The sequence below is a fragment of the Pipra filicauda genome, unplaced genomic scaffold (assembly GCF_003945595.2).
Source record: "Pipra filicauda isolate LSUMZ 115617 unplaced genomic scaffold, ASM394559v2 scaffold226_size1812527_pilon, whole genome shotgun sequence".
NCBI classification, from domain to species: Eukaryota; Metazoa; Chordata; class Aves; order Passeriformes; family Pipridae; genus Pipra; species Pipra filicauda.
Window position 1 is genome coordinate 107,784 of NW_024104339.1, and position 12,872 is coordinate 120,655.

The 12,872-nt window shown below is 50.7% G+C and overlaps 1 protein-coding gene across 1 annotated transcript; it reads left to right on the forward strand.

Moving 5' to 3' along the window:
* Positions 1–214: 214 nt before the first annotated feature.
* Positions 215–12,471, forward strand: TOP3A (DNA topoisomerase III alpha). The gene is made up of 20 exons (XM_027743061.2): positions 215–298; positions 794–1,028; positions 2,646–2,705; positions 3,238–3,311; positions 3,797–3,872; positions 4,410–4,518; positions 4,800–4,943; positions 5,463–5,633; positions 5,832–5,932; positions 6,056–6,130; positions 6,247–6,329; positions 6,449–6,656; positions 6,806–6,991; positions 7,392–7,521; positions 7,867–7,980; positions 8,061–8,226; positions 8,644–8,787; positions 9,068–9,190; positions 9,480–10,192; positions 11,584–12,471. Exons 2-20 carry the CDS (start codon positions 849–851, stop codon positions 11,760–11,762), a joined length of 3,036 nt encoding a protein of 1,011 aa, XP_027598862.1. The 5' UTR covers positions 215–298; positions 794–848; the 3' UTR covers positions 11,763–12,471.
* The last annotated feature ends 401 nt before the right edge of the window (positions 12,472–12,872 follow it).

Here is a 12,872-nt window from a genome sequence, read left to right on the forward strand (position 1 = left end):
CACGGCCCCGCAGCCATCTTGGGGTCACATGACGCGCGGCCTCCGACCCCGCCGGCAGGAAGCGACACCGCCGCCACCTCCCCCTCGCCCGCGGCTGTGGCTGATACTTCTACCGTGGTCGTCCTTTGTCGTTACCGATCCAGGGACGGGTCCGGCGGCGGGAAAGGGGGAAAAACCGAGGCGGGGCGGCGGCGGGAGGACACTGAGGATGAGGCGCTGAGGGGGATCTCGGGAGTTGTAGTTCCCTGGTGCCGCGCGGCATCCCGGGAGTTGTAGTTCTCTGCGGCAGGACGTGACGGTGAGGAGAGAGCGACCGGGAGAGCGCGGGAGGGAGGGAGGTGAGGGAGAATGGGGGAAAAAGGCAAAAAAGGGAGAAAAGAGCAGAGCCGAGGGGAAGAGGGGAGGGAAGGGGCTGCCCTGGGTGAGGGGGAGCCCGGGGCGGGCCGAGGAGGGGCTGCCCAGGGTGAGGGAAAGCCCGGCCTCAGGGGGAAACAGAGCGGGGGAACCGCGAAAAACTGGTGGGAAAAGGAGGGGAACCGGGGAGGGAAAGGGCTGCCCCAGGTGAGGGAGAGCCCGGGGAGTACCGGGGGGGAAGCTGTGCTGCCGCGGGTGCGAGGGGCGAGGGCAGGAGAGGCCCGAGGCCCCGCCGGTGCCCGGGGGATGCGGGACCCCCGGCAGCGGTGTCCGGAGGGGGTGACACCTTCCCCAGCCCCATGCGGCCCCCAGGGGGCTGCCCTGGACCCTCCCGGCGTGGCTGAGCGGGGACACCAGCGATCTCTCTCCATGCCCGCAGGGACGCGGAGCAGCACCATGCCCTGTCCCCGCGGGAGCCGCCCCTGTCCCCCGTGATGATCCTGCAGGTGAGGCTGTTGGCCAGGGGCAGGATGCTGCCCCAGCCCTGGCGCCTGTTCTCCCGCGCCGCCGAGGACGGGGCTCTCCAGAGGATCCGGAAGGTGCTGTGCGTGGCCGAGAAGAACGACGCTGCCCGAGGGATCGCCGATCTGCTCTCCAACAGCAGGATGCGGCGGGTAGGGACATGCCACATCCCACTGCTCCCGGGGACACCTAGGGACTCATATCCCATTGTTCCCTGGGACACCGACAGGTGGGGCTCAGCTGGCTGGGGAGGGGCAGCAGCACAACCCTGGGCTCAGCTGTGCTCTGTGTCCTGTGTGGGAGCCTCAGGTCCTCCCACCTCGCTGAGGCTTGTGGAAGTTTCTAGGTTGTGCCTTTGTTGCTTTTTTCCTACAGGAGCAGGATGGTTTCTTCCTTGATTGGGACTGTCAGCGCTCAGGTTCTCAATAACACCTTGCAGTCAAATAAAGGAGGGTGTATGAGGTGGGGGGTTGCCTTCTTTTCCCAGGTAACAAGTGACAGGACAAGAGGAAACATCTTCAGGCTGATTTTTGTCTCTGGACACTTCTGACCACGTGAGGGTACAAGAATGGCCTTCCTTGTTCTGTGGACAAACAGCACTTGGCCAAATGTTTCTGGGAGTCTCAGATCCCTTTTCCATGTGCTTTAAGTGCTGTTGGAACTCAGCTCCCTCTGCCCAGACTGCCTTTCCCAGGCACTGATCTCCATGGTGAGGGGTCCCTGTGTCATTCCTAGATTTGCAGCGTGTGCCAAAGGCTTCAGGAACTGAAACCATCTGTTGGCATTTCCCAGTCAAAAAGCACCACTTTTGCAGCATCAGCAAGTGTCAGGGGTTTACTGGAGCTCACAGAATAAAGCAAAGATGGCTTGTGGTTTGGAGAAGAGGAATTCAAAGATCTGTCCTCTCTGCTGGTCTGTTTTGTGACCTTTAGCAGTTCGCATAATCACTTAGTTTCCAAACTAAGGAACTAGAAGGTGATTCTAGATCAAATCAGAGAATCACTAAGGTTGGAAAAGACCTCCAAGATCAAGTCCAACCTGTGACCAATGCCCACCTTGTCACCCAGCCCAGAGCACTGAGTGCCACATCCAGTTTTTCCTTGAAAACCTCCAAGGATGGTAACTCCACCAGCTCCCTGGGCAGCCTCTTCCAGTGCCTGACCACTCTTTCCAGGAAGAAATTCTTCCTGATGTGCAACCTGAACCTCCCCTGGCACAGCCTGAGGCTATTTCCTCTTACATGAGAGAAGAGCCCAACCTCATAGAACCTCCTTTATGTTATTGAGAACCTGAGCACTGACAGTCCCAATCAAGGAAGAAATCATCCTGCTTCTGTAGCAAAAAGCAGCAAATACACAACCTAGAAAATTCTGCTAGTCTCAGGTTGGAGGTAGCCTTGGGGACCTGGAGCTGGGACACTACTTATCATTTGGAGCAGGACAGGTGTTTGTCAGGAATTTCTATGATTCTATGGTCATTGGCCAGCCCTGTTAAACAAATCAGTTCTTCATTATCCATGGGGCGATAACCCTGGAATCACCTTCAGGGATGGTTTAAAATACCCTTACCTTGAAAATCACCATTTCAGCGTCTCCATAAATGATAACAGGCAATTTCCATTCCTCTGCTGTAATTCCCATTAGCCCCAGGACCTGGTTCTCCGTTGCCCTGTATCTCCTGTGCTCCATCACAGCGTGTGCAAAGCGAGGCAGGATGGATTTGTTTTCTGTTAAAGAACCAAAACTCAGGAACTCTCCTTTTCCTTCTAGAGAGAAGGGTTTTCCAAGTTCAACAAGATCTACGAATACGATTACCAGATGTTTGGCCAGGTAAGAGTTTCCTTTCAATCTGCTGCTGGATTAATGAAATGCAAATCCTAATTAATAAAAGCCATTTGTCAGGAGTTATGAAACACATCTCCAGTGCTGGTGATGTTCTGCCCAAAGATGAGGAAATGTCAGATGTTGTTTTCTTGGCTCGACCACCTATTTTGTTGCTTTAGGTCTTTGAACTTTCTGGTTTTATATCCATTAAAAATACATTGTAGTTGTTAAGAATTGGGAGCTTCCTGTAAAAATTGAGGATAAGGCCATGGATTTACCTGTCAGTAGAGAGGAGAGCTTGTTATGATGTATTAGTTGTGGATGTCCCATCCCTGGAAGTGTTCAAGGCCACGCTGGCAGGGGATGGAACAAGATGAGCTTTAAGGTCCCTGCCAGCCCAAACCCATTCTGGGATTCTGTCATTAACAGGAGAGAGGTGTCACTGGTGGTGTCAATTGAGAACTGGAGGAAGATTTTGGGGCTGTGGGTAGTTTTTAGTGAACGATGGGCACTAATTACCTCGCTCTGTCTCTTGCAGAACGTTACCATGGTGATGACATCCGTGTCAGGACACTTACTGACTCATGATTTCAGGATGCCGTTTCGCAAATGGTTGGTACCTCGTGCCCTTGGCAGGGAAGGGTCTGTCACCTCCTGCTCCTCACAGGAAAGGGTCTGTCACCTCCTACCCTCCACAGGAAGGGGTCTGTCACCTCCTGCCCCTCACAGGAAGGGTCTGTCACCTCCTGCCCCTCACAGGAAGGGTCTGTCACCTCCTGCTCTTGGCCCTGAGCCGAGCGGGGCACTGTGAGCTCAAAGACAAGGGGAACAGAGGGACTCTGACACAGAGCAAGATGATGACATCCAAATTTTATGGAGAATACAAAAATATTGTTTCAAATTCCTGTTTTCAGAGCGCTGTTTTTTGATTCTGTTGCTTTTAGGCGTTACTCAGCATTTCACATGAACTCTGTGTTGTCTCAGATAGGCCTGTAATAAAATACATTATTAATTCCAGTACTTAGGCAGCACTAATTATGTCTCACAATATATGTTTCAGTTTTTGTAATGCACACTGTTTATCCTGTGTTTCCCAGGCATAGCTGCAACCCTTTAGCTCTTTTTGATGCTGAAGTTGAGAAGTATTGCCCTGAAAATTACCTGGATATCAAGGTACGTTGTGGTCAAGAGTTGTCCTGAAACTGAGTTCGGGGGTTGGTTCAACAAATACTGTCCCAGGCAGAAGGATGATTGCACCTTTGTCCTTAACATCCAGATTTCTAGTTTAGCAGATTCCTCCTGCATTTCCTAGGTCTACTAATGCTGTTTGTTTGAACATTGAAACTCTCCTGCTTGTGCACAAGTTGTAGTGCAGTAAACGAACAACTACTTTGCTAAAGATAGAAATGTTTTTTTCCAACAAGGTGGGATTGGCGATTGTGTCTCAGTTTTATAAAAAATTACATTTTTAGAAAACAGATTGTGGTACAACCCGCTCCTGGCCAAGCTTTTTAACGGAATTAGATATAAATAAATGACTCAATTCTTTTGAAAGCTGCCTAATCTCATGAGACACACAATTACCGAATGTTATTGCAACAATCCATCTCCATGGATACACGCTGCATTTCGTGTGCAGTGAGTCATTCCAAAATTAAATGACAAAGCAAGTGGCCTGGAATGTCTCCCTGTGTTGTTTTCTCCTCTCAGAAAACCCTTGAACGAGAAATCCAGCAGTGCCAAGCCCTGGTAATCTGGACTGACTGCGATCGGGAAGGGGAGAACATCGGCTTCGAGATCATCCACGTGTGCAAAGCTGGTGTGTAGAGTGTCTTCATCAGTCTGAGTTCCATTAAAGGTTTAACAACCCCTCAGGGATCTTTTAGCAGAGGCATATTGTCAATCTTCCTGTGTCCAGGTTGAATGCTGACTGTAGTTCTGATAAATAAATGTGGCTCTGATAAACCAGAAATACATTCAGCTGTTGGAAAGCTGTAGAGCAGGTTGGCAGCACAGTCTTTTGAAGGTAGCTGTTTATTAGTTGCTCCTCTCCATTGGTGTTTGAGTCAGTCTGATTTCTTTTTCCTGTGTATCTGGCAGTAAAGCCAAACCTCCAGGTTTTCCGAGCCCGTTTCTCAGAGATCACCCCTCATGCCGTCAGATCAGCCTGCGAGAACCTCACCCAGCCGGACCAAAGAACCAGCGACGCCGTTGACGTCAGGCAGGAGCTGGACCTCAGGATAGGTCTGTAAACATCTCTTCCTGTGTGCTCAACACAAGGCAGAAACGCCCTCTGTAGTGTCACATACCTGATTTTTTGATCAGATACAACTTAATGACATCTCATGTTTTGCTGGAAAACGTGCTCTTTGAATGAGAGAATCACTTAGGTTGGAAAAGACCTTCACGATCAGAGTCCAACCTGTGACCGATGACAGCCTTGTCAACTAGATCAGAGCACTGAGTGCCACATCCAGTCCTTTCTTGAACACCTCCAGGGATGGTGACTCCACCCCTCCCTGGGCAGCCCATTCCACTGTTTAACAACCCTTTCTGAAGAGTTTGTTTCCCTCCCAAAAGGAGGAAATTGCTCCTTGAAGCAAATATTAAGTTCATAGGCCACACAGCACTGACAAGCCTCTGCAACTGAGTATTAAACAAAGTAAAGTTAATACTCAGAGTATGAAGGAGAACCATCTCAAGTGCTGTGATTATCATTCAACGTTGTTGTATTCAGTTCTGCTGCACGTTTTGTTTTCCCAGGTGCTGCCTTCACCAGATTCCAGACGCTGAGGCTGCAGAAGATCTTCCCTGATATTTTAGCAGATCAGCTGATCAGCTATGGTAGCTGCCAGTTCCCAACGCTGGGATTTGTAGTTGAACGCTTTAAAGCCATTCAAGCCTTTGTTCCTGAAACCTTCTACAAAATTAAAGGTGTGTTTGGGGCTCCATCTCAGAGGGTTTGATGTGCATAGGAAGGAAAAACACTGGAGTAACAAGCACGCAATGCTGCAGAAGTGGTTTCCTCTTCCTCTGCTGTGACCACTGAGCAGAATTGGAAGGTTTCCAGGTGCTTTTGTGATGTTTTCATTTTGTGACTGCTCTATCAGCCAGCTCTGTTGTTCCCCACAGTGACCCACAACCACGAAGATGGCAGTGTGGTCTTCAACTGGAAGAGGAACCGGCTCTTCAACCACACGGCATGCCTGGTCCTTTACCAAATGTGTATGGAGGTAAGAAAGCTTGTCAATAGTTCTGTAATCCAGATTCAGCCAAACATTCCCTGTATCAAGACATTTAAAGAACAGTTTGTACAAACTCCTAAAGGAGAATTGGGTTTTGCTTACTCTGTTCAGGATCCGGTGGCGACTGTTGTTGAGGTTGTGAGCAAGCCAAAGAGCAAATGGAGGCCCCTGCCCCTGGACACTGTGGTATGTTTGAACTTTGGAAAGGAATTCTCTGAAAGGAGCTGTGAACAGATGTTTTACTCACCACCCTGAATTATGCACTAATGCTTCTGGGTTTTTTCTGGCCCTTCCCACCGCAGGAACTCGAGAAGTTGGCTTCCCGCAAACTGAAAATAAATGCAAAGGAAACCATGACAATAGCAGAAAAACTCTATACTAAAGGGTAAGAAAGCAAGACTTGGCTTGGTAAACTTCATTATTTTAAAAGTAAATGGCATTTTGTCCAAACTGGGAAGCATTTTGGAGCACCCCTTTAAGTGCTCTCCTGCCTTTCTTCCTAAGGTTCATTAGCTACCCCCGAACTGAGACCAACATTTTCCCCAAGGAGCTGAACCTCTCTGCCTTGGTACAACAGCAAACAGAGGACCCAAACTGGGGAGCATTTGCACAGAGAATTTTGGATCAGGGTGGGCCAACCCCTCGGAGTGGAACCAAATCCGATCAGGCTCATCCTCCCATTCACCCCACCAAATACACCGCTAACCTGCAGGTGGGTGAAACCAGAGCTAACTCATTTGTGTTGCTTGATAAATAAAGATAAAAGCCTTAATAACATGGTCATTAGCACAGGATCCTCACCTGAGATCCCACTGATTTCTGGATGGGAGGACACTGACTCTTTTTGCTGTTTGGTGTCAGGGCAACGAGCAGAGACTCTACGAGTTCATCGTGCGCCATTTCTTGGCTTGCTGCTCTCAAGATGCCAAGGGGCAGGAAACAACTGTGGAGATCGACATTGCCAACGAGCGATTCATTGCTCAAGGGCTAATGATCCTGGCCCGAAATTACCTGGAAGTCTATCCTTACGACAAGTGGAGTGATAAGGTAATCCCCTTGAATAACATAGGTGGGAGAGGCTAAAGTAGCATTTCACTGCCAACTTCAGACCCCTCTGCAAAACATCCTTTGACCTTTTCTGGTTGTTTCACCGAGAGTTTTCTCTGCTGGAAACCTGTGCAGGTTTATTGTGCCAGCTCTGGGTGGATTCTCCCATGTCTGACACCGCAGCAGAAACCATTCAGGTTGTAGGGTTGACTTTACCCACCAAGAGCAGCTGTCCCATGGTCTCTCTGGCAGCTCATTGCTGGCTGATCCCAAGGCCCCTGAGGCTGGATTCCCTCCAGAACAAGCTGCTGCTCTCTGACTGCATTGGCTGTTGGTGTGGCATTTTGTCCTGAGTGAATGGACCAGGAAGCAGTTTCAAAGAGATTCTCCTTTCCTTCAGGTTATCCCAGTGTATCAGAAAGGGTCTCGCTTTCAGCCCACCACGGTAGAGATGGTGGATGGGGAAACCAGCCCTCCATTGCTCCTCACGGAAGCGGATCTCATTGCTCTCATGGAGAAACATGGCATTGGTCAGTATTGGCAGCGTGGCCTCTCACTCTTGGCAGAGGGAATTCTCTAAATGTCACTTCAGATAAGAAATCACTTTAAAAAGCAGAACAAAGGGTTATAGAGACCTGTGGGCAAAGTCCAAACATCCTACGGAGCCCGCGGAGTGCCTCCAGTGCCCAGGGAGATGGGTGATTTCACATCCAGGGTGTGTCGCCAGCACCTCGCTGGCCCCAGTGCCAGTGGGGTACGAGGGCAGTGCTCACCATAAGTTGTGTCCTTGTCTCTTTAGCCCCTTGCACTCTCCCCCAGGCACAGAGGAAGTAACTCCTTGGTACCTGCTCCCACTGACCCCTGTCTGTTTCCAGGGACCGACGCCACTCACGCCGAGCACATCGAGACGATCAAGACGCGGATGTACGTGGGCCTTACAGCAGATCAGCGGTTCCTGCCCGGCCACCTGGGCATGGGGCTGGTGGAAGGTGAGGGCAGTGCCCACCGGCAAGGTGGCAAGTTCCTTATTTTCACATTCCTTTCGCTTACCATTCCGTGTATTCCTCAGGCTATGATTCCATGGGCTACGAAATGTCCAAGCCTGACCTTCGGGCTGAGCTGGAGGCTGATCTAAAACTGATCTGTGAGGGGAAGAAAGACAAATCTGTAGTGTTGCAGCAGCAGGTCCAAAAGTACAAGGAAGTCTTCATTGAAGCTGTGGCCAGAGCCAACAAGTGAGTCCTGTCTTTGCCCTCTTCTCTTTGCTTTGCTGTTCTGGGAGATGCTGGCTGCTCATCTGGGGCTCAGCCTGGAGTGGGGGATCCTGTCACACTGTTTCCCTGGAGCTCTGCCTGGTGTGTGTGGGCATTTGCACAGCAAGGGATGACTCGAAGCCTGGCACACTGTCATGAGTTCGTGCCAACTAAAGGTTTAAACCAAAATGAGCAGTTAAGATTAAGTTTGGGGATGGCAACATGCACTGACCTCTTCGATGTTCCCACATCTTCCCTGTTCCAGAAATGTGGTGCTGAATCAACATGCACATGGAGAAGCTCAGAGGGGCTGTGTGGGGGGCAGCAGGTGCTGAGTCACTGCAGCACCTGATTGCTCCTTGCAGAGACACACAGGATGCTCTGCCTGTTTCATTACAGGTTGGATGAGGCCCTGGCTCAGTATTTTGGAGAAGCTGCAGAGATCCCAGAGCAGGATGAGGTGTACCCAGCAATGCCCGTTTCCGTTCGGAAGTGTCCACAGTGCAACAACGACATGGTCCTGAAGACCAGGAAGAACGGCGGGTTGGTGACCTTCTCTCTTGTAGCACCTTCTGTGCTGGTTTGTGTTTTCCCAGGCACTCATTTACCTCCTTTGGTAAAAACTTGGAAGCCTTGGGCTGCAGCTCGCTGACTCCACCAGCCCCATAAGCTGTGTGGACTCAGCTGAACCTCTTCTCAAGTAGGTATTTGCCCTTAAAAACTGTGGGTTTGACAATTTCTGATGGCTCAGAAGATGGGAGAATGGATCACCAACTGTCTTGACTTTGTCTCTTCTTCATCTGGTGCCTTTGTCCCACGGCAGGTTCTACCTGAGCTGCATGGGCTACCCAACCTGTAAGACTGCAGTCTGGTTCCCTGATTTTGTGCTGGATGTGACCAGGGATGAGAGCATCTGTGATGTGTGTAAACCCCATCCGGTTCACAGGTAGGTCATACCAGTTATCCCTTGGGGAAACACAGCCCCTCAGGCATTACCTGAGGGTAATCAGACTTCCATGGGCTAGGCTGGGAACCATTTTCCATTCCAGTCTTGGAAAGCTGAAGCATGGTGTGTAATCCCCAGGGCCTGGGGATGGAAAGAAGAAAGAGGGGTTGGGGAAACTGGTCTACATATAGCAGAATTAAAAATATATGTAAAAGTTCAAGCCTAAATTGAGATCTGTTGATGAGAAATGAGATGAACTGGGAGACTTTGACGACTCCTTTCCTCATAGACTGAAGTTTAAATTCAAGAGAGGCAGCGTTCCGCCCGTGATGCCCCTGGAGTTCGTTGGCTGCATTGGGGGCTGTGATGAGATGCTGAAGGAGCTCTTGGACCTCAAGTACTTACACAGACCATCCCAACCCGCGTCGTCAGCCACTCAACCAGCGCAGCACCCGCAGGTCAACCATTCCTTGAACAGAGCCAACAGTGAGAACAGGCAGGGGAGGGGGACCACAAACCCGGCACGGGGACACCTGCTCTCCGTGATCTCCAACAGAACATCCAGGGATGCTCCTCCGGCCGCTGCGGAGGACGGGAGCAACGCCGTGGTGTGCAACTGCGGGACCGAGGCGCTGCTGCTCACCGTGCGCAAGGACGGGCCCAACCGCGGCCGGCAGTTCTACAAGTGCAGCTCCAGCTCCTGCAACTTCTTCCTCTGGGCCGACGAGGAGACAAAGGACAGAGGCACCGCGGCTCCAAGGGGCTCTGTGCTCCCCCAGCCCGCAGCAGGGAGGGGCCCGGGAGGAAGGAGAGGCCCGGAGCCGTTTGGGAGCGGCAGCTCCGAGCCTGGCGGCGGCACGGTGTGCAGGTGTGACCAGCCGGCCGTGACACGCACCGTGCAGAAGGACGGGCCCAACAAGGGCAGGCAGTTCCACACCTGCCCCAAGCCCCGGGAGCAGCAGTGCGGCTTCTTCCAGTGGGCAGATGAGAACGTGGCACCAGGTAAGGCCGGGCTTGGGGTGGGACACAAAGGCTGGAGGATGTTCTTAAGCTGCTGGAGAGGGTCCAGCAGAAGCCAGGAAAATGATGAGGAGTCTGGAGCAGCTCTCTGATGAGGAGAGACTGCGGGAGCTGGGCCTGGTTAGTCTGAAGAAGACAGAGGGGGTCTCATTAATGCATATAAATATCTCAAAGGCAGGTGCCAAGAGGATGGTGCCAGACTTTTTTTGGTGGTGCCCAGCAACAGGACAAGGAGCAATGGCCATAAACTAAAACACAAAAAGTTCTACCTCAACGTGATTTTACATTGAGGGTGGCAGAGCACTGGAACAGCTGCCCAGGGAGGGCATGTCTCCCTCTCTGCAGACATTCCAAACCCACCTGGACATATCCCTGTGTCACCTGTTCTAGGTGACCCTGCCTTGACAGGGGGGTTGAATGATCTCCAGAGGTCCCTTCCAACTGCAGCTATTCTGGGATTCTGTAAACTGAACACACCTCTCACACATGCTCGTGCTGCACAGCTCTTGTGGCACCTCATACATTTAAGGCGTCAGGTTTGTCTTCAGAACATCTGTCAGCTGCTTTATAGCACTGCAAATGTGGCTTTTAACAACAAAGTCTGGCTTACCTCTCCAAGTGCTGGCAGGATACATCCTCACAGCACACATCTGAGCTCTGAGCAGGATGCTTGGCTTCTGTGTGCAGTGAACTTGACCATCTGTCTGTCCATGACTCATTGGATAAAGCCCAGGACTCTTTCCAACAGCCTGATTGGGAATTTGTCCTCCCAAATTACAGTGCTCAGCTTTGTGAGAGCTGTTACCGACTTGGTGCAGAGTTGAAGCAGTGGCACCACTTCTGGAGATCTTAAACCCCACCCTGGCATGCCAGGGAAACTCTGCTGCTCCCTCTGCCCTAGTTTAGGGGTGTAGGGAAAGGCCAAGTCATTCTGGAGCTTTGATCAGAGATCAAACCGAGTGAGAAGATGCTGAAAACAAAAATAATCACAAAATGAGGATGCAAAAGAGAGAGCACTGACAAAGGGACAGTAACCAAGTACAGAAGGGGAGATGTGGTTTGTGAGGGATCTTCAGCACTGACCTCCTCCTCCTTAGAAATGTGGGCCTAAAGGGGTAGAATCAAGTTTACAAAACTACTTAAATCTCAGGTTTTCCTCTGGCTTTAGCTGTAGACCAGAGCAGCTTCCCCTGTTCTGTTCCCACATGTCTCTAATGCTGCAAGACAAATGGGTTACATTTAACTGTTCAAACAAGTCTGAAGCAAGTGCAGGTTCTGGAATAATCTGAGAATCCTGCTATTTTGAACTTACCTTCTGTTTCTCACCTACTTATATTTTCAAAGATGTTTAAATTCAAGTCATTTCTCTCTAGGTCCTTCTGGAGATGTCTCTTTGAACAACTTTGGCAGCAGTGAATACTCAAGAGGGTTGGGAAGCAAAGCCAAGAGACCAGGCAGTTTTTCCTCAGGATCCACTGCCAAGAAACCACGGACCTGTAGCATTTGCCACCAGCCTGGGCACAATAGGAAAAACTGCCCTCAGAACCACTGAGCTGGGATGGACCCCTGAGAGCCTGAAAGGACCAGGGTTGTGAGCTCCTACAGGAGCAACTACTGCCACAGGGAACTGGAGTCTGGAAACAAGTCCCTTGAGTGTTTTTTGGAAGAGCTGGTTGCAGGCTGCTCCTGCCAAGGGATGCCATCCATTACAGCAAGGGTTCCACCAGCTTGGAAAAGTGGTTCTACTACCAGTGTCAGCTTTTGTTTTCAGTTGCTCTTCTGCTGAGCAGATTGGGATAGTCTAAACATTTCAAGGAAGCACTTGGATGCTGATTCTGCAGAGAGGACTGTGCTGAATCATCCCCCCTGCACCATCCCAGTGGTTGTACCAGCATTTCCACAAGGAAGAGCTGGACTGGGGCCATGAGGACAGACACCAGGGCTGCTGAGCTCTGCTCAGTCCCTGGCTTTCCACAGTGTGGAATTTAAGTTCCCCTCTAAGTTGATGTTACCAGAGCACCATTCCCCTTTTTTGTCACCCTTACTTGGGGTTGTCCCTGCCAGTGAAGGAGGGCCAGGTGCTTGTCCTGAGGGAAGCTCAGCTGCAGTGCTCAGGAAAAGCCTTCATTTTAGATGTTCACTGAATTTGAAACGGAGTTCTTCCTCAGACTTTGAGACATGCCTTTGTGATGCTGCTAGCTGATGAAAACTATTTTTGTCAAACAAGTTTCTTATTAAAATACTATTTAATTTTTAAATTTAATGTGGTGACACCTTAACTCGGCCTTGTTATTTCTTCCTACTTAAAACAGTGAAGCTTTTACTGCAAAAGCATCCACCCAAATCTTGCTCTTTCCACTCACTGGAACAATACAGGAGCTTTCTTGGCAGACACTCCCTGCAGTAATTTAGAAGTGAACTGCAGAGGGGTAGGGAAAGTGGTTTTATCTCACCAGCTGCATCTGCTGCTGTGCTGCTGCCCCAGGGCAGGCAGAGCTGGCTGAGCTGAAGGGAGGCTCTGTTTTCCTGCTCGGAGTTCAGGCTGAACTCCCTGGGAAGCCAGGATGTCTCTTCCCTCGCTGTCGGGGCTTCCTCTGCACATCAAAGGAAGGAGATCTGCAGGATTCCTGTGTGCTCTGCTGCTCAGGATCCTGCTCAGGAC

What these genes read in the sequence shown, in the direction of transcription:
- TOP3A (XM_027743061.2), top strand. Translation starts at nt 849, where the DNA reads ATGATCCTGCAGGTGAGGCTGTTGGCCAGGGGCAGGATGCTGCCCCAG. An exon ending in CCCTGCCCCTGGACACTGTG is followed by an intron (nt 6,131 to 6,246) that starts GTATGTTTGAAC and finishes TTCCCACCGCAG; the next exon opens with GAACTCGAGAAGTTGGCTTC. An exon ending in GAAAAACTCTATACTAAAGG is followed by an intron (nt 6,330 to 6,448) that starts GTAAGAAAGCAA and finishes TTTCTTCCTAAG; the next exon opens with GTTCATTAGCTACCCCCGAA.